Genomic DNA, 19319 nt, shown 5'->3' with positions numbered 1-19319 from the left:
GGGAGGGGGGGATCACCGCTGCCTGGTGTCTTCCTCGAGAGAGAAGTCAGACTTCGGTGGAGAAGAGGAGTAGAGACGAGAGCGGCCGAGGAGAGGAGGTTTCAAATGTTGTGTCGCGTGCACCGTCTGCGCCTCGCCAGCGAGAAACCGGACAGATCCATTTCGCGCCTGCCCGGCCAACCGGTCGCGCGCCGAGCTTAATCGCGACGGGGGATCCCCGCCAGCCGTGTGCGAGCGCGCCGATGTGACGATTTAACGGGTGAAAATCTGTTACGTTCCGGGCGGCGCGGACGCCGAGGAGATTACATGTAATTCCACACACGCCACGCATCGCGCATTCCTTACTCCCGCGGCACTCGCGCCACTCGCGCCACTTGGCGCCCGGAACCGAGAATCCCCCCCTTTTAACGGGACCCGATGTCATGTGTATGGAGAGATAAAATTTAAAGATCCGGACACAAACACGAGCTTTGTTGGCTTGACGCGTTGACTTGACGGAGTCCAGTCGGACACAGCCGGTGGCGGGAGTTTCACCAGGTTGGTTTGCCTACGCGCCTCCTACAACGACTTCTCTCTCTTTCGCAGATGAAGCTGCTCGACTGGACGCTGGTAGAGAGGTCCATTAACGAAACGGCATGCTTGTAAGAGTCTGGCCGCGCACCGTCACGTGGGATGAATGAGGAAGAATTGTTGAAACGGTCTGCCGCAGAGCGCGATAGGATTTTCAGCTGCTATGATCGCGGACGGGAGGGCGCCGAGATTGATCCCTGGGAGGATCCCGGCTACGAGGTTTATCACACTACGGATAGATATGGATTCATACAGTACGTACACGTGCTTCTGGAATTTATAATTACAATGTATAACGTTCAATTGTGTAATAAACAAAGTCCTCACATTTAGACAACCGTCTCTCTCTCTCTCTTGTTGCAGCGATAAGAGACTACCACAGAAGCCGGATGCGTACCAGGTCAAGTTGCATCACGTAGAGATGGAGAGGCTGAAGAAATGGGAGAAGATGACGAAGCAGTGGGACAGTGCCTCGACCAAGGAGAAACTGCGTCGTAGGATATACAAAGGGATACCCAACAGATTTCGTGGCCAAGTATGGACTCTACTGCTGGGCATAAAGAACCTGAAGAAGGAGCAGGCAGGCAAATACGAAGAGATGCTGCAGCTGGCTCGTCAATGGTCCACGGAGATACGGCAGATCGATGCCGACGTCGCCAGACAATACAGAGATCATATTAACTATAGGTATCGTACACGATGGCTTTGCGCGTTGCTTCGTTACGTGTCGTGTATCTGAAAAAGAGCTGAAAAAACATGAAAATGGTCTCTTTTCAGAGAGAGATATAGCATAAAACAAAAGTCCATGTTTTACGTACTGGCTGCCTACAGTATGTACAACATGGAGGTAGGATATTGCCAAGGAATGTCCGTGCTAGCCGGTCTGCTGTTGCTTTACATGGACGAGGAAGACGCTTTCTGGGGCCTTTCTGTGTTACTTGCCGATCAAAAATACAGCATGCACGGTTGGATCTTTTCTTCCTTATTAAAATAATTTACCAGCGATACACTTTTCTAGATGATATATCATGCTCTCTTTAAGAATTATATATATATAAAGAATTAAATTATCGTCCATAAATTCCTAAATATGAATAAAGTATAAGAATAGAAAATTATTGAAAAAATATGCGTTTGATGAGGATTTCCGCATAACTTTATCACATAAATGAGAAAAAAAGTAGCACAATGTAAGTTTTAAATGTTAAGGGTCAATCATATTTACGAACCTCTGGACGAGACTGGTATTTACCAATATATTGAAGTCATTCTATGTACAATGTGCTTTACAGGCTTTTACGTCGATGGATTTCCTAAATTAAATCGCTTCATAGAGCACCATGACAAGATAATGAACAAATTTTCGCCGAAACTGAAACGGAAGATGGATAAGTGCGGCTGCGATTCCATACTCTATGCGTTGAAGTGGTTCTTTGTTGTCTTTCAGGAGAGAGTAGGTTTCCTTTTCTTCTTTCTTTAGATCTTTAGAACAGCCATTCGATTATCATTCTTTTCCCTTTCTCGTTATTTCTATTTCTATTAATATGATGATTTTATTCTCATTATATTTAATATGATTAACTTTAATCTTAGTTTAACTTTTTTTTCTTTTTCTAGTTTTAAGAATTGGAAAAAAAAAGAATTAAACCGAGATTAAAATTAATTTGCATTAATAGAAATGAACATTAATCTTTCGTTTTTGTCTGTAGAATTTCTTGTGTCTTAATGAGTTTTTCATTTAATTTTCAATTATGTGTGATATGTAGCACAATTGCTTCAGATAAAGATTATTTCTAATATTAGACAGCCGGTTCGAATATTACTGAAAATTTTATATGCTGAATATAATTTATAGGAAGTCTATTAAGAAACTTGCTATATGTGTGTAATGTATAATATTAATGTTTAATATTAATGAGAATGTTTATAATATTAAATATTGGCAATATTAATCTGCACTTTCTAGACTCCCGTTAGTCTTGGTCTTCGTATTTGGGACATATTTCTGTTGGACGGTGATCGCGTATTGCCGGCAATGGCGTATACCGTGATGAAACTGCATAAGCGCTACCTAATGCCGATGGAGAGTCTCGATGAGTTCTGCAATTATCTGCAGATCAAGCTGGAGAAGGATTTTGGCTTCGACGATGATGCGGTGATAAGTGCGATGGAACGCAGCATGGAAGATTTAAAGCGTGCCAAATTAGACTACCCGGGTGCCCCGTTGCCGCACGAATTACCCCGTTATCCGTTTGGCACTTTTCAGGAGCCTACCTTTACCAACAAGGTACTGCTAGAAAACGTCACCCTTTGGCTCTTTATCGGCAAGACAAATATCGGAGATGTGCTTTTAGTAATAAACGCAATAGATGCAAAATCGATGTAAAGGGTCAAAGGGCGCGAATGAGAAGATCCTGTCGACGCTCTTTTATCAGTATTATGATAAAAATCCTAACATTTATACATTGTATGTGTATACTTTTATACACTTATAGACATTTATAGGCAAAATTTATTTAAATTCGATTGTACATTCATCTAAATTAACTTGTTATTTCCTTCAAAGTAGGGCATTACGTATAATAACAAGTTTTGTTTAAATCTCGGTAATCCTCTATTCAGTTATCTTTGTTAAAGAAAAAATTTGACGAGAAATATGGCATTGAAACAGATATGTTGACATTACAATATATCATTGTTTTAACATATTACAATGTACAATAATTTTTGATATAGTAAATTTCATGACAATCACATTTGAATCGAGAAATAATCGTGTAAGAGAAAGAATATCGAAACGAAAAGGATATTTTTCCGTGTGACAATATGATTATGTTATGATGGTAACATTCGTTTACATTCGTCAGGTTGGAAGGCGAAGCGAAGAGTTTAGCGAAGCTCAGCATGTAATGCGAGAGTCGGTGGCGCAGCGCAGGGACATGGCGCTGATCGACGACGGCAGGGAGAGCACCACGCCTGTTGAGCCGACCAGTGGCCTTGGTGGTGAGTTTAGAGATAGCCGCGACACATTACACGATAGCACAGACAGTACCTCGCGCATCGAACGTGGCAGCGAGTCCGAGGACGAGATTGACACCGATTCGAACGTCCGGATAACAGTTATCTACACCACTAGACTGTGAGCGGAACGGTGTTTCGTCGCGACGAGTGCCGCACGCGACGAGTGCCGCGTCGTGTGAACAATTTTGCTCAAGAGATCTAATGAGATTTTGCAAAATGTTGAATATAGTTTGTAGTTTTTTTTTTTTATAGAAAAAGCCTTTAACGATATTAAAGTGTAAAAAGTATGTTGTTTGTAAGACAACGCGTAGTCGTACAAAATGATTTATATACCACAGTATAAGAAGTATTAATAGAATATTTGAATATTTTTCTATAATATTAAGTATTATAGGCAATTTGTGTTGATCTGCGTTGTTGCTTCAGATCATGTGATGATTAGTCGGGGGAAGAAAGTAATATATATATCAGTTAAATTGAAAAACTATAATAAATGTTTCACACTTCAGGAATGCTCAGAAGATCTGTTGATAAATCACTTATGAACATTCTTTTCATCTTTTCGTATATGTTTATATTTAATAAATGTATCAGAATTAATAAAGCCAAGTCTTGTATGATTTAACACAACACACTATCCATGCATGTGAATAAAAAATCCTGCTTTGTCATAATTTTTAACACAATATCTTATCCTGTTCGATTTCATTATTTTTTTTTATATTTGGCATAAACTGTGACATATATATGAATAACACTTATTGCGTTATTAAGTTACCATGAAGCATCCTCATGGAATGCAATCCTTAATTTTCACCTTTTAACAGTGCTTTGCGTCATATTTAATAACGCTATCTTGCTTTAAAGATAATATTTTTCTAGTTCTAAGAGTAAAAAAAAAAGATAAAGAATAAACCGAGATTAATCTACATTAGTAAAAATGGACATAAGTCGTAATAAAATAATGATAATAAAAAATTGATATCTTTGTACATTAACTGATTGCGCGATAAATAAAAATCTTACTGTTAATGTGATAATTTCCATGATGCGCATCGACGTACTCCCGCAACTTTAATCTTACGTCTAACGTAAGCTCTGTGTTCGCAGGAAGCAAATTCTCCTTTGATCCGAGCCTCGACGATGGCACGTCACCCAATGGCTCTCGCCGATCGTTGGCCGAGACGTCGGTGACGTCGACGGCCGATTTGTCAGTGTTCAGTTCGGCAACACGCTCCCAGGCCCTGGACAACAGCCTGGACACCCAGAGCAATATCTCGAACGCGAGTTCGGGCAGCGGCGGCCTGCCGACGCCGCGGGCGACGCCGCATCAGCCTAGCCCGGACGTGGTGCGGATCTACGTGCCGTACACGTCGCCCACGTACACGTCGTCGGCGGTGGCCTCGTACAAGGACGACCTGCCGCGCACACTGCCCCGCTCCCTGGACACCAACAAGATTCGCATCCGCGTCGATCCAGACCAGACGCCCATCGTCGAGAACCTGAAGCCGTTCACGCTTGAGAGTCCGGAGGTCGAGCTGGATTTGAAGTAGAGTGAGTCGTACGAGCTAACATGCGAACATGTGAAGTCGTAAATGGCCGTGATGTGTGCGTAACGATAGGTTTGGGCGTCCTGGAAGTCGCGCCTATTTGCCCATAATCCTGAGCCAAGAGGCAAGGCCAATGTCATGACGTTAAAGATGTCTTTGAGAAACTTCTTTTTTTTTTTTCTTTTGAATGGTCGCTCGAACATTGGATATTTCAAATACGTATAATATATATCTTTTATCATTCTAATTCCTAGCGTATATCTAACGTATTTTCTTTTATCTCTCTTGGAAAGTAAAATAACACTGACTCAAATCTCTTATGTAAAATACTCTGTTGTGTAAAATTATGTCAAAGATTAATATTAGAGATGAAGCATCTGTGTGCATAAATTTCGAGATACGACTCTAAGACTAAGTTTTCAAAAATGATGCGCGACTTCTGGCATACCCCTGTATATGTATATCCTGCGACAAATCGCGCGTGACAGGAAAAACAATGACAAATACTGCTAAAAAAAAAGCTATTGTGTTAAATCTCAAGAGATCTCTTTATAGAAAGCGTCAATTGATGAATTAAGATTTAGAAGTGAGAGAAAAAAAAATTAATGTACCGCGATGTACCGTTTCTAGAACGTAATCTTAAATACTTACTATGATATAATCTTTGATATCCGTTATTCTTATAAATTACATTTCAATTTAAAAAAAAGTTGTAAAGTTGTAAGAATTCAATTGTATCTCAATTCTAGAGAGGATCTATAAAAAGATCGACAATTAATTACATTCCACAATTTACGAAGGTTCAAAAGGATCTTGAAGATCTAAATGTTTTGCAATTTAAGACATGTTGAAAGCGGGATAGATTTTATAACGCTTCAATTTACGAAGATCGAAATGAACGAAGTATTGTCGCTGCATTTTGGCCTAATTTACGTTTCATAAATGCATTGCATGTCACATAGTATTTCTCTATAGGCATAGCAGGAATAAACGGAGCAACGGCATTTCTGAATTTATGCCAACAAATGATGGAATTGCGAACAAAATAAACATTAAACATCTTTTCGCACATCATAACTTTTAGTGAAATGGTAAAACAAATAATAGGATATATCATGTATATATGTATCATGGTCTGAATTTTAAATCTGATTGTATAAATTCATAAGAAAACATGAAATTTAATAATTTTTTAGAATTGTGTAACAGAGTTTATATTTGATTTCAATGAGATGTGTTCCGAGTGCAACTACATACTGTTATATTTAAATTAATTTTACGTTACGAATACTTGTGAAAAAAATACGCGCTAGTCTGCACACAATCGAGAATACATCATCTTCGGCATTATTATGTCAATGATGTTTAGCTTGTCTTGTCTTGTTGTCAAACAATTTGCACGAAAAGACAAATAGAGGGTCCGTACACTGTCTGTTCTATCGCACTTTCATCATTCGTTGAGTGTACTTCTAGGGAAAGATAGTATGCTACGTCTATTTGTATTGTGTCCATGGTCTTTTCCTATATTTGTCACCTGCAGTCTTATTTGCAGTTATTTCCTTTCGGTTCCTACGAGGAAAAAAAAATGCTACTACAATATATCGAGTCGCTATTAAGAATTAAGGCGTAGAGGATTTGTATATAAAACAAAGATGTACCTAGAGGCAAATTCATTTTTTTACATAACTACTGTAAAGAATTGAGTTCTGTTAGATAGGCATTCATATACATATATATATATATATAATCGATAATATAAATCTCGTTAAACTCTAATATAACCGAATTTTGTAACGTAGCTACATAAGAAAATAGATTTGTCTCTGAATGTGATGCGTTTCGCTACACTAAAAGTTTCTGGTCAGGATCACGCCGTTTCTCGTTTTGTCTTTTTTTTTTTTTTACGTTAAACTTACTAGAATAAAACTTCGTTGACGACGAATCTTATGAGCCACCGTGAGCTGGTAAACGAATTTATTAGTAGCACAATGGTGTGGAGAAATGTACGGTGTGTACTGCTTATTTATGCGCTCGCGAGCCAATTATATCTGCCTGTCCTTGAGAGGAAAAACTACTCATACTAGTTAAGTATTATGCTGCCTTGGTAATATCAACGCGTCTTTTTAATTAATTTACATTGTTCTCATTTTTTTCATTTTTTTCCTCTTGTAATTCGTACGTTGTAAGAAAGATACTTTTGTACATATGCATAATATTTAAAGAGCGAGATGGAAGAAGGAAACAAGACTTTATGTCAAAAAAAAAAAGAAGCGAATGAAACTCCTCGGAGTAACCGTGCTCGAGCTCTTCGTCGTAGAATGTGAATAGTGAACAGCCTCCGATTGTTGCCGCGCACCGAAAGTATTTGTATTATTTGATTGTGAGGCATCGCGTTTGAATGTGTGCACATCCCTCGCTTTCGATTTCGCCAACATTCCCGAAAAACGCACGCAGTATTCCACAATGTACATAGCCCTGCGGATAGAGAGCCTAAATAAAAGTGAAAAAGTTATTCCCAAACGCGTAAACGTGGACTCGGCAAATAATCGATTGCTATATCTAATAAATAATAGCGTAAGAAACGATGTTGGTTAAATAAATATTAAATGTTGATCGTCCGGATCTTTATCGTGTTAACGCAAGAACAGGTTGATAGGATTAAAAAGCTACCATAAGTTCCTCTCCGATTATTTTCAACGCGATTCGTAACAGTTGTGACAACGGCGGCCTTATACTTTCAATTAATTCAACGAGAAAAGATTTTTTCTCGACTGTGTAAGATATTATCGAATTTATTCGGATACAATTTTTATTTCTTGCACTTTTATAGCTAGACTGTCTTATAGAGAAACTAGCTTTTATTAACACTGTAAAATAATATCTTGCCAGGCTATGACACAAGTAACATAAAGAGGAACAAGAAGTTGGTATGATCAAATTGAAGGCAAAATTTGTAAATTTACTTCAAAGGAAGGAATAAATGAACACAGTTCTCCATATAAATGTTGTTTATTGTATTTAAGACGAGAAAATTAATTTGTAATATAAAATTAAAAAATACAAGAGTTTTCTGTCCTTGAGGACAGGTCCGAATATTTTGAATGCTTCGTATATGAAAACAATCTATTATATTCTGGTCTAGTTTTTTTCAATATAAATAATTTTTACGCAAAAATTAAATTTTAACGTTTCATTAACCATTTTGTAATAACACTTTTCTAATGTCCATTTTAAATTCAATCTTTAAAGCAAAGTGTTGAGGAAAAACTACGCCAGAAAATAGTAGATTACTTCTTCAGAAGTCACAGAATCGTGACAAAACTCGAATTTTCGAACTTGTCTTTAATGACAAAAAATTCCTATATTTTTAATGAATTTTGTATTACAAATTAATTTTTTACATTTTAAATATAATAGCAAATAACATTTAAATGGAGAGTCCATTTATTCCTTTTCTTGAAATAAATTCGCAAATTTCGCTTCGAATTTGACTATGCAAATCTGTCCCCTTAATAAAAAAAACTAGTGAGAAAATTGTTATACAGAATAGATAAAGGCGCTGATCGGTGTTGTAACGCGTTCATAGTTTGCTTTCGTAGTTTGCTTGAAGAGAAAATCAATCTCGATACAGTCAATCGAATCATTTGAGAAACGAAGATACATAAAGAAATTTTACAAACGCGTTACGAGAGAATTGTTATATGTCAATGACCGTTCCGACAATGCTGATAATGCCTAGCGTAGCTACCAGTCTCGCTGTAACGTCTCGAGTGGTTCGCGTTTACTCATTAATTACATCTCGTCTGGTAGAACTGTGTAAATTTGATAACTGGCGTTAGTACGAAAAGTATTTTATCGACGAATACACGGTGGCACCCTGTCATCTGCAACATTATTCATTTCGCATTATTGAAGTATTAATTTAGTTCTTAAGGAGCGATTCTCCGTGAAGCAAAGCGACGACCAATTATCACTGCATTTATCCGACCGTGAGCGAGACGATAAATTTCGTAGGTAATATAAATACGATAATGTATTTTAACCAGCGCGAGAGGAAGTACAATTACTTTATTATCAGGCCACGAACGCGAATATCGTTTACTTTATTCGAGGAGTAATCTCGAGTCTCCGCTTCAATAAATTTAATTAGAAATAATTTCAGCGCGCATCAGTTATAAATACAGCGTGTCGAAAAGTATTTCTTTGCGACAGATTCTTTTTGCAAATTTCTCCTCGGCGAAGCTTCAAGAGGAAAACTCAATTTCGATTATGCATTTTACGCCTGTATAAAAAATCCGCGTAATTTTCGAAGCCAGTTGAGACAATTTCACCGATCTTCGAACAGTCTCCCGTTGAATCTGTCGCTAAAAATTAATACAGCACGATTGACATCGTTATGAGACACGCTGTATATGTATATGTATATGTATATATATATTCCCTGTTCATTATTCACATTCGACCGGCTATCCTTTGTACAGGCGAAATAATAGTCCAAACGTAATGCCTGAAAAAAACGTGTGTATAAACACTTTTTAAGACCATTAGCGCGAGTCGATATTTTTTTTATACGTGTGTTAGAGGCGGGAGATGTAGCTTATAGGCTCTCTCGCGCGTTAATTTTCTCCTGTTCTCCTTATAGAACACAGTATATATATATGTGTATACATGTATGTATGTATATACACATACATATACATATATAGGATGATGTTTATAATCCGACGAATGCAATACTCATCGAAACCAATTATCGACGAGAGGGGGAGGGAAAGGGGGAGCGCCGCATTGTAAGTCGATTAATTGTCGAAACAATAAAGTCTAATTGTCAACATAGCAAAAATATACATCTCGTTTCTTCCAGCATCACTTTTTTTATTGCGCAACTATACGGTGTGTGTTTACTCTAATTATTTTATTTATTTATATTTACAAGTATTCCGTATTGCATGCCTTTATTGAAGATGCAGGATCAATCAAGACGATTACAGTCATATCCGTGTAAGCGCGATTAATAGTCATCATGTAATAATTAAAAAATGACGTCTATTAATCTCATACCATTATAAATGCTAAAATATTATAAAGATGATTTGTTTAATGGTTCTTGATTTCCTCCCCTAGAAAATATTGTCTAAAATCCTTTATTTCCTAGAAAATATTGCGATGACAATTACTATTACGTTTTAACTGCAAAAGTCATCTCGATCGACCCTAACTGATTCACCTTCTTTCTTTTCTGTTTTTTATCCGATAACGACTTGAGCTTACAAGAGTGTTCAGCGCGTGGAATTCTTGTACAATCTTGCTATAGAAATTCGTTGCAATCAAAACTTTCTCATTTTCCTTTTCTCTTTTATACGGCTATATGTATACACTGTATAAATAAAACAGTCAAATGGACACGACTATTGGTCGACACTCATTTGGTTTATAACAGGCTTATTTGGTTTATTAACAGACAACTTGTCTGGCTTACTTTGAGATGCTCATTAAGAACTGGGCTGATAAAAGTTATCGCCCATAATCGGTATCAGCTTGCCGTTCATTAACATGTGCGGTCCGGTGTAGTAACGCCACAACAGGCTGCTGCCTCTCTTCAGTTGGTTGTGAGCCGACAGATGGGACCAACATTTCAGCCAGTTGTTGTAGATCGGCATTTGCGGTGGAAGACCAGCTACCAACCTTGAACAATTCCAATGACGAATATATTAATCTTTCCGTAAAATATCAGAGATGCTCCCGTTATGTGAGCAATCTCATAATTTTGTATTGTTATTTTTTAAGTTCGAAACTGCGCATACATCACTTTTAATATTTCTAAATTCCATGATTATACAGTCTTGACCATAAGTATAAAGCACCTTCACACAAATTGACACAAGCGTTCTATATCTAAAGAAAAATAAATTAAAAAACAATTTCTTTATTGAGAAATAATATTCATTTTTATAACAATTTTAATACTTTATTAATCCTCCTTTGGTTCCTATTTTCGCCTTTTCCAAAAAAATGCAATAAAATTTAAGGTGCTTCATACTTATAGCCAAAGTTATATCTATTATTTTTAGATGTGCAATAAAATACAATTTATAAAAGTAAAAAAAAATTATGTCAATCTTCGAGAATGGACGTAAGATTTTACTTACCCACAGTTGTTTACCGCCATGCAGTGCGACACCACAAGGAACGGGTACATAACGGTCGTAGCTACAAACTGTAAAAACATTTTGTTTTAAATATGTCTAAATTAACAAAATATGTCTTAACTTTTTATGTATATATGAAATGTTTAATGCATTAGTGCTAAAGTATGTTGTGTCAATACATATCGGAACAGATTCTCTCTGAAACATATTGGACTTATGCGCTTACTTTCATGGTTGATGCAGTGTACGGTTTCATCGCCGGCTCCTGTATAACGTAATTATTTATGGCGAATGTGGAGATGCCAGTCAGAACTATAACCGCAGCGCTTCCTATAACGCGCGGTATCAATCCTGCATAATATCCTAGAATTCCGTTCTCTCTGTAGATCTCCAAGAACGAGCCGAATAGACTACTGTAAGAATATAATGCCAAGTAAGTTTCGTTGTGGTGATAAACGAACCACCCAGAGAAGAATACAAATTCAACAAATATTTTTCCAGAGACCTATACTTGAAATTGTCGATTCTCTTCGAAATTAACAAAACCGAATACAATTATATGCAAACTTCGCCTGTTTCCTCATTTAAGTGCATTAAACGCACGTTATATAAAATTGCTTTTAACATCCAATTATTAAAATTTCCTTAAACCCCTTTTCAAATATATTGCCCTTCTCAGTTTTTCATTCCTTTTCGGATCACATTAAAGAAAGATTCATCCTTTCTCTGGGCATCTAGAAAGTTTGTGTGTGTATGTCTTGTGTATATTTATTACCTATATCTTGCCTCTCCGCCCACAAATTGCGCCATCATCCTTAATGAAATGACTTCTAGAGGATGACTAACTACGATCGCAACTGTTCTACTGATCACGTCCCTGATGATCTCATTCATGCACCTTTTACGTCTGTAAATAAGAGAAATTACATTCGCTATTCGTATTTCCCTTCCCTTAACACATACCTCACGCTCTCGTCCACGTCGTCTTCATCCTCGTTCTGCTCTACCGAGTTGTTCGACTGCAGATATTCCAAAGTCTTGTCGCATGCTATCGTGCTAACTGTGTAGGAACATACCTTGGGCACTAAACCTCTGTAGCAGCCTGTGAAGCCATCCACGCTTTTTATGTGTTTAACTGCAAAAAATAATGTTATTCATAATACAAAATAATAACGCAATACAATTTAAAGAAAAGGTAAAACAATCTTTTGTACGGTTAGAAAACATCTTGTATTTGTGTTAAAAATGGTCCTTTCAAATTGTTGTTAAAATTTTATGTTGAATTTTTAACATATCCAAATAGTTAATTTAACATAGTGTATGTTATTTAAATATTTTGTATTAAAATGATATTTAACATTTTTTAGTATTAAGATAACATAATTTTTGAGTAAGTGAATAAATAACATTATTAAAATATTGTAATTTTTGAAAAAGCAAATTCAAAGATAAATGAATATGTCAATTTAATATATTGTAAATGTTAATTTTACTGAAGAAATACTGAATAATTCCATAATTTGTTTCCAAATTGTGTTACATTTTTTGTATTAATTTTTACATAATGTTTGTGTTACTAACATATTCATCTTGTATTAAATTAACACAAAAATTTGAATAACCGTTTGGGACACGTGAAATGCATTTAATTTAATACGAATTTTCCAAATGTATAAGTTACATAAAAAATTCTTTATCAAGATATAAGATAATATAAAAATAATCATATGCAATGTAAATCAAATTTCTTTTTCCAGATCAAGAATCAAGTTTTAATTCTTGACACAAAAATACTTTTCAGATTTTAAACTAAAGCTAAACTTACTATACGTGAAGGCATTAGGTAATTTCAGTGCTGGCTTTCCAAAAAACGTTACCGTTGGTTTAGGTGGAATAGGCTCGTATCCGATCTATGTAATAAGATCTCACCTTAATATAAATGTATATCTGTTTTCTTTCCAATAACATATATATTTTGACTATGTCGTCTTGCATGAATTCTGTTAACCAGTACACGTCTTTACCTGTATTAAAACCTTGGCATACTCGATAGGATAGGAGATTGCATTTATTAAAATGCGACCAGCTATGTCCGACCACAGAATCTCCGTATCTTTCGACCTTGGAGGCACGTTCGGCAAACTCCTAGACCTCCTTTCTGCAGAGAATGGTGTAACAGGTATTAAAATGTACAGATATACAAAATCAATAGGAACTTATTTGAGAAGTCTGGTCTTAAAAAAAAAATAATAAACGTACCAGTTCTCATTGTTTGAAGTCACTAAGTTGATATCACAGAGCAAAATTCGCCTCTTTTATTCGCCTTCCGCCTATTGTCTTGCGGAACTCTCTCTCCTCCGTGCGCTTTCCCCTGAGCCGGCGGAAGACAGCAGCCGTCGACGAAATGAATTCGAAACCAGATTCAGGATCAGCGTCGCAGCCGCGATACTCCCATTCGTTTTTTTCTGATTACAGGTAGTTGGCTGGCCCTCTCACCTCCGGCATCACAATGCCCGTTTGTTTTGCCCTCACGGTGTTCTTTGCACTCCGGGTGCAAGGTCGCGTCCACAGCTAGAGACACGTCGATAAGCAGATAAGCATCCGGGGAGAGGGGAAGAGGGGGAATTATCTCTCCGATCTCGCGCGCGACCGCTCCATTGAAAAACGCCGCAGGATTTTCTTTCTCGAGCGACCTAACTGCAATTCGAATAGATTTGAATCGCAATAATTCAGCCAGGGTTGCGTTTCCCGATGTTTCAACGATGTGCCATACAGACCTGTTCTCTCCCTTTCAGCTGTACCTCCAACTTCGACTCCTCTAAAGTCTTCTCCTCTTCCTCTCGGCGCCCCCGGTTCCTCCGCTAGTTTTCACTTCTTCTTTCCCAATTTCAGCGCCCTCGCCCTCGAACGAAGCTCGAAATACGGTCGGAATCCTACGTGCAGATATACAAAAATGACTGTTAAAATATTGTAAAAGAATCGTGGTAGTGTGTTTATCAATGAGCCGCGCTAAACGGATTGACTGGCGGCGCGTGACTTGTACTCGTAATCGGGAAGTATCCGTTGAAAGACGATTCACAAAAATCGTCCGGTTTCCACTCTAATGTCCATTTCTACCAATGTCGATTAACTTTAATCATGGTTTTATTTACTTTTTATCTTTTCCAAATTCTTAAAATTAGAAAAGGATACAAAGTAAGTTAAACCTGGATTAAAGTTAATCTAGAAATAGTTGGTAGAAATAGACATAAGTTTCGTCAGAAACTTCCACAGATTCTTATTATTCCGAACCTCCAGCGGCTCCTCGGACGCATGCGATTTTCGGCGTTTCCGGTTACCTACAGCTCAAACACAACCGATAGCGAGAGACCATCTAAACCCTTGTATATAAATTCTCCAACAGCTGAACCAATTCTATCTCCCTTGCTCTCTACTCTCCCACTACTCGAACCAGCGTCTGCACGTTCCTAACCTCACCGAGTGACTGGACCCGATCCTCTGACAGTTGTTGCGACCGCGATCGATCCGCGCCCCACGAAGGTAAATACGCGCGTTCGCCCTCTTCCTGGTGCTTCTCGCTTTCCTTCTCGATATCGCGACGTTCCACGTTCAGTTTTTCGTTTCACTCGGGATTTTAGAGGGACTCGAATCGGCGCCTCTCTCGCAAAGGCGATTGACAGAAGGAGGTTTGTGAAGACTGTGGAAGAAGCAGCGCGACACACGTTACATAACAAACGAAGCGACCCTAACCCTCCGAAAGCTAGCGAGGTCGACGGTCGACCGACCGATGCGGCTTGTGAACCGTAAGAGACTCCCGTTCGACCTGTCTTTCGGCTTACCTCGCTTCATTTTTTGTCACGTTCGCCTCGCTCCTCGAAGCTTCACCGAACCTGACGTTCACGCGAGTTTATCGCGACGATTAAAAAACATGACTTACTCGGTCGCGTTTCTCGCTCTATCTCTAGAGCAGAATGTTTTTCTCATGTCCATTTCTACTAATATAGGTAGATTAACTTTAATCTCGATTAAATTTATTTTCTCTTAATTCTAAGAGGAAGAGTATTAACCCTTTCAATATTGTGGACGTGTTAACAAGTGCAGCAGGATAGTATACCGTGAGCGTGTTCACACTAAATCGTTTAGCGCTATATACCGAGAGCGTTTACGCGTCACAATTTCAACAAAATATAATATTCCACAATAAACACGAACTAACATTACATCAATATTAATATCCCAGCAAACACCAAGTTACATGTAACGTACTTGTTAGTTGTAATTTCCCGCAACAATATAAATGATACAACACATGTGTTATATTACATATGTATGTAATGTTGTATGTAACGCTTACATTGTTGAGTACGGAATTACAGTATTGATGTAACGTTACTGTTAACTTACGTTCACTGGAATACCCTTTTATTCCTACAAGACATACTCTCAATACGTGATTTAAGAAAAGTATTCTAAAAAGTATTTAGTGCCGAGGCGCGCTGCAAAGCGCACTCCGTGCGTACGTCTCATTTGTGAAAAGTATTTGGCATTGAAAGGATTAAAGTTAATCTATAATGTTAGCGTGTGCCGATATGTCGTAGATCTCATCCACCCCGCACGATTCGATAATTCACGAGAGCTTCGAACTTCTTTCAGTTTGATGGAGTTTGTCACATTCAAGACGGTCTGGATCTCGGTCAAGCGGAACTTTGTCAGCGTGATATTCCCCACGATTGCGGCGCTCACGATCTACGCGGACCTGAAGCGGACAGCTCGCTGGAAGCGCCAACTTGCCGAGGAACAGAACAAGTGAGAGAGCATGAGCAAACTGTCGCACGCGCACATCTGGAAGATGTACTGGACCCTCATCTTCCCCTTCGCCGGCTTCATGATCGGCCACAAGTTAGACAAGATGGAAACAAATAGGATGACAATGTTCAGGGACAAGTCGGCGTTATACGGCAGAGAGTTGAAGCCTGGGGAACCACCTTCCTGGCCGTATTAGCTATCCCTTATTTGTTAAACCTTAAGCAATTGCAGAATCAATTAGCGCTTGTGTAAGTTAATTAATGAATAAATATGTTCAAATGATAATCACAGGAGTTGCAAGATATCTCATTGATACACAGGTGTGTATAGTTTAGATCGAATGACGCAATATGTACAATTCAGAATACATATATGTATACAATCTGTTTCTCATCTGTTTATTGGTAACAATACGATATAATTTGATAAATATATACAGGATAAACATGTCGCTGCGTTGACAGAAAAATGACAAGTCCAAGATTAGCATTTTTGAGTTCATAATAGGAAATTGACTTTAAAGAATAATGTGGATGTAACAAAAAGATCGGGACACTAGATTATCTCGGAAAAATGACGTTTATGGAAACAATTTTTTATACAAAAGTAAGATACCAAGTTACCCATCATGTGATAATGAATCTTTCCGAGATAATCTAGTGTCTCAACCTTTTCGTTATATCATGTGTATATATATATATATATATATACACATGATATAACGAAATTCAAAAGACTACAAGTCTGTCGTTAAAATATATATATGTATATATATATATACATATATATATTTTAACGACAGACTTGTAGTCTTTTGAATTTACCATTAAAACGTAGAAGTATCGCTTATTGTCTGATCAAATTCGCAATAATTGTTGGTAATAAAGAGAAACTTTTTAGTTACGTATCCTGAAAAATTGTTAAGTTTGAGATATCTTTTCTGTCAACGCATCGATGTATCTTTTTATCACTGGATGATTGCTACCGACTGCGATTTCGTAGCAAAATACAGAATATTTTGCTGGCATAATAAATTCGATATATACACAAACTTATAAAAGCTGCGTAAAAATTAGGTACATTAAATTTAAAACATTATATTAAATTGAGATCATCACAAATGTTCAGAGATTCTTATGAACGAATTATCATTCTCGTTTTACATAATGTATCAATAATAGTACCACAAGAACGTGCTAACGAAACAGAAAGAATTTTTTCGACTTAGTGTTTTTTTTCGTCTTCTTCTCGGTAACACAGCGCGTATTGCACACATTCTCCTTACTCTCAACCGAGCATTTGATCATCGAACTGCACACCTGGTGCTTCTGTTGCAGCCTCTCGTTCGTTTCGCTGGTACAGGATGTCAGTCTGTCTTTAGAAACGCTGACCAGATCTCCGCGGTTGTGCCTCTCGGCGATTGCCAGATCAAGATACGAGGATAGCTTGTCTTCGTTGTCGCAATTACGTTCCGTTCTGCTTGGGACATCCCTCGGAAGAAAGTCCACGAGTCCGTAATTCTGAAACTTCGTCTGCCTCTCCTGCCAAGCGCATATATTATCACTGACCTTCTGGAAGATTTTATCCTCGAACACATGCTCGGGTCTCTCCTCGACTACTCTTTGCAGGCTCCCCGCGACATCCTTATGCCTGGGCCATCTCTCGCTCGTCGTCCTCATGAACGCATTTGGCTTCCTGTAATGCGTCGGATCGAACAGCACCGACGTCCGCATATTGGGTGTGTCTACGCTGGCGGCTGACAATGTCGAGTTCATGTCGTCGTAATTTATTTTGGGTCGTTCTTTGTATCTTATGCTGGCATACGAATGAGGCCTCGAAAGGGACTTCCTCGACGATGAATTTGAACGCATCGGAACTGTCATCTTTTTATGAGATTCTTCTCTTCTCTCGCACGGATTGGCGATAGGTTGCGGATTTTTTGGAATTTCCGCTTTCTTCGGAATCTCTGCTTTTCTTAGAATCTCTTCTTTTCTCGCAATCTCTTCTTTTCTTGCAATATCTTCTTTTCTCGCAATCTCTTCTTTTCTTGCAATATCTTCTTTTCTCGCAATCGCAATCTCTTCTGTCTTTGGAATTTCTTTTTTCAGAATATCTTCTTTCTTCGGGACATCCTCTTTCTTTAGAGTTGTTTCTTTCGCAAGATTATCGGATTTCTCGACGTCGACGGATAAGATTTTTGCCACCTTCTCTAGCCTTTGTCCCACTAGTGTGTCTCTTTGGTGTTTTAGCTGTTGATCAGCCTGCTTCATTTTATCATTGAGAATCCTCTCCGTGATTCTCAGTTCCTTCTCTTTCCTGAACAGCTCCCTCTCTCTCTTTTGCAGATTTATCTCCCGCTCTCTCAGGATAGTTTCGCGATTCCTCAGGATCTCGATTTTCTGCAACCAATTCTCTCGGAAGATCTCTTCACTGACCTCCTCGGGCGACGGTATCGACGCGGTGCAGCCGTTCTTGTAACCGTGACGGCAGAAATCACTCACCTTGGTGTCTAAGGAGCTTTCGCTTCTCTCGTCGATCGACATCAAACTGTTGACTCTGCTGAATTGTCTCGCAGGATACAATGCTTCCTGCGGTCCAATCGATGTTTGAAACTCCGCTTTCGGTATACGCTCGTTAGAACGACAATAGTTCTCGTCGTTATAATATTTAACGATATCGTCATCGAAGTGTTCATCGCGTGGTGTCTCGTTTTCGCTTGCTAAACCTTTCACGAGTTTTATGCCAATCAATTTGCTGTTCTCGACGGAGAACCTCGCTAATTCCTCGCATTTCTTATGCGAAACAAGCGACGCATCTTCCTCGTTTTGTATATTCTTCTCGAATATGCTTTCGTCCTTGATATTAAATTTATTCGCAATCTTGAGATCATCGAGCTCATTAATCACCGACAAGTTCTCGTTTCCGGGCACGATGTATGTCTCGACTCTGTACAGGATTGGCTTCATGACTGGTATTGCGTTAATGTCTGTCGGACTCTTCCGGAAGTAGATTACGTCGAAAATTATTATGTTGAATGATCATTTCTGCAAATAATATAGATATTTACTCATTAGAAATGCACGTATAAGTAAATTTGCAATAATGTTAATAATTGGACCAAATAGTCATATCAGTATAATGACAACAGAAGAAATAATTAATTACAATTATTTTTTATTTATATTTTCAAATGCTTAATATTATTTTTTAAATACCCCCCCCC

At 38.1% G+C, this 19319-nt stretch overlaps 5 protein-coding genes across 11 annotated transcripts; 3 read left to right on the top strand and 2 right to left on the bottom strand.

Moving 5' to 3' along the window:
* Window positions 1-9984, top strand: LOC105455510 (USP6 N-terminal-like protein). 2 transcript variants are annotated; one of them, XM_011698886.1, is made up of 8 exons: window positions 1-259; window positions 586-824; window positions 934-1257; window positions 1348-1535; window positions 1863-2023; window positions 2537-2857; window positions 3438-3573; window positions 4702-9984. In XM_011698886.1, exons 2-8 carry the CDS (start codon window positions 673-675, stop codon window positions 5142-5144), a joined length of 1725 nt encoding a protein of 574 aa, XP_011697188.1. In that variant the 5' UTR covers window positions 1-259; window positions 586-672; the 3' UTR covers window positions 5145-9984. The 2 variants fall into 2 exon arrangements, with proteins under 2 accessions (XP_011697188.1, XP_011697187.1); XM_011698885.1 differs by having other exon boundaries at window positions 1-308.
* An 11-nt stretch (window positions 9985-9995) lies between these two features.
* On the bottom strand, window positions 9996-15284 carry LOC105455507 (mitochondrial carrier homolog 2-like). 6 transcript variants are annotated; one of them, XM_011698882.1, is made up of 11 exons: window positions 14582-14764; window positions 14068-14223; window positions 13550-13987; window positions 13315-13448; window positions 13116-13200; window positions 12254-12425; window positions 12066-12197; window positions 11517-11703; window positions 11291-11358; window positions 10621-10826; window positions 9996-10518 (listed from the first exon to the last, which is right to left on the bottom strand). In XM_011698882.1, the coding sequence occupies exons 3-10, from the start codon at window positions 13557-13559 to the stop codon at window positions 10634-10636; spliced, it is 981 nt and encodes a 326-aa protein (XP_011697184.1). In that variant the 5' UTR covers window positions 13560-13987; window positions 14068-14223; window positions 14582-14764; the 3' UTR covers window positions 9996-10518; window positions 10621-10633. The 6 variants fall into 6 exon arrangements, with proteins under 6 accessions (XP_011697184.1, XP_011697183.1, XP_011697181.1 ...); XM_011698881.1 differs by lacking the exon at window positions 14582-14764 and adding an exon at window positions 15130-15284 and having other exon boundaries at window positions 9996-10826; XM_011698879.1 differs by lacking the exon at window positions 14582-14764 and adding an exon at window positions 14768-14856 and having other exon boundaries at window positions 9996-10826.
* On the top strand, window positions 14762-16120 carry LOC105455508 (the record flags this gene model as incomplete). The annotated part of the gene is made up of 2 exons (XM_011698883.1): window positions 14762-15093; window positions 15944-16120. Coding segments are annotated over 2 exons (489 nt in total), but the record flags the coding sequence as incomplete, so codon positions are not given.
* Window positions 16005-16478, top strand: LOC105455509 (NADH dehydrogenase [ubiquinone] 1 beta subcomplex subunit 1). The gene has a single exon (XM_011698884.1). It carries the CDS (start codon window positions 16107-16109, stop codon window positions 16290-16292), a length of 186 nt encoding a protein of 61 aa, XP_011697186.1. The 5' UTR covers window positions 16005-16106; the 3' UTR covers window positions 16293-16478.
* Window positions 16479-16858: 380 nt separating this feature from the next.
* LOC105455517 lies at window positions 16859-19274 on the bottom strand. The gene has a single exon (XM_011698896.1). It carries the CDS (start codon window positions 19060-19062, stop codon window positions 17293-17295), a length of 1770 nt encoding a protein of 589 aa, XP_011697198.1. The 5' UTR covers window positions 19063-19274; the 3' UTR covers window positions 16859-17292.
* Window positions 19275-19319: the final 45 nt, after the last annotated feature.

This window comes from Wasmannia auropunctata, unplaced genomic scaffold (assembly GCF_000956235.1).
Source record: "Wasmannia auropunctata unplaced genomic scaffold, wasmannia.A_1.0 LD335902.1, whole genome shotgun sequence".
Lineage (NCBI taxonomy): Eukaryota > Metazoa > Arthropoda > Insecta > Hymenoptera > Formicidae > Wasmannia > Wasmannia auropunctata.
This window is presented reverse-complemented; position numbering and strand designations above follow the sequence as displayed.

What these genes read in the sequence shown, in the direction of transcription:
- LOC105455510 (XM_011698886.1), top strand. Translation starts at nt 673, where the DNA reads ATGAATGAGGAAGAATTGTTGAAACGGTCTGCCGCAGAGCGCGATAGG. An exon ending in GATAGATATGGATTCATACA is followed by an intron (nt 825 to 933) that starts GTACGTACACGT and finishes CTCTTGTTGCAG; the next exon opens with CGATAAGAGACTACCACAGA. An exon ending in TTGTTGTCTTTCAGGAGAGA is followed by an intron (nt 2,024 to 2,536) that starts GTAGGTTTCCTT and finishes TGCACTTTCTAG; the next exon opens with ACTCCCGTTAGTCTTGGTCT.
- LOC105455517 (XM_011698896.1), bottom strand. Translation starts at nt 19,062, where the DNA reads ATGAAGCCAATCCTGTACAGAGTCGAGACATACATCGTGCCCGGAAAC.
- LOC105455509 (XM_011698884.1), top strand. Translation starts at nt 16,107, where the DNA reads ATGAGCAAACTGTCGCACGCGCACATCTGGAAGATGTACTGGACCCTC.
- LOC105455507 (XM_011698881.1), bottom strand. An exon ending in ATGCCAAGGTTTTAATACAG is followed by an intron (nt 13,201 to 13,314) that starts GTAAAGACGTGT and finishes CTTATTACATAG; the next exon opens with ATCGGATACGAGCCTATTCC. An exon ending in ACCTAATGCCTTCACGTATA is followed by an intron (nt 12,426 to 13,115) that starts GTAAGTTTAGCT and finishes TATTTTTTGCAG; the next exon opens with TTAAACACATAAAAAGCGTG.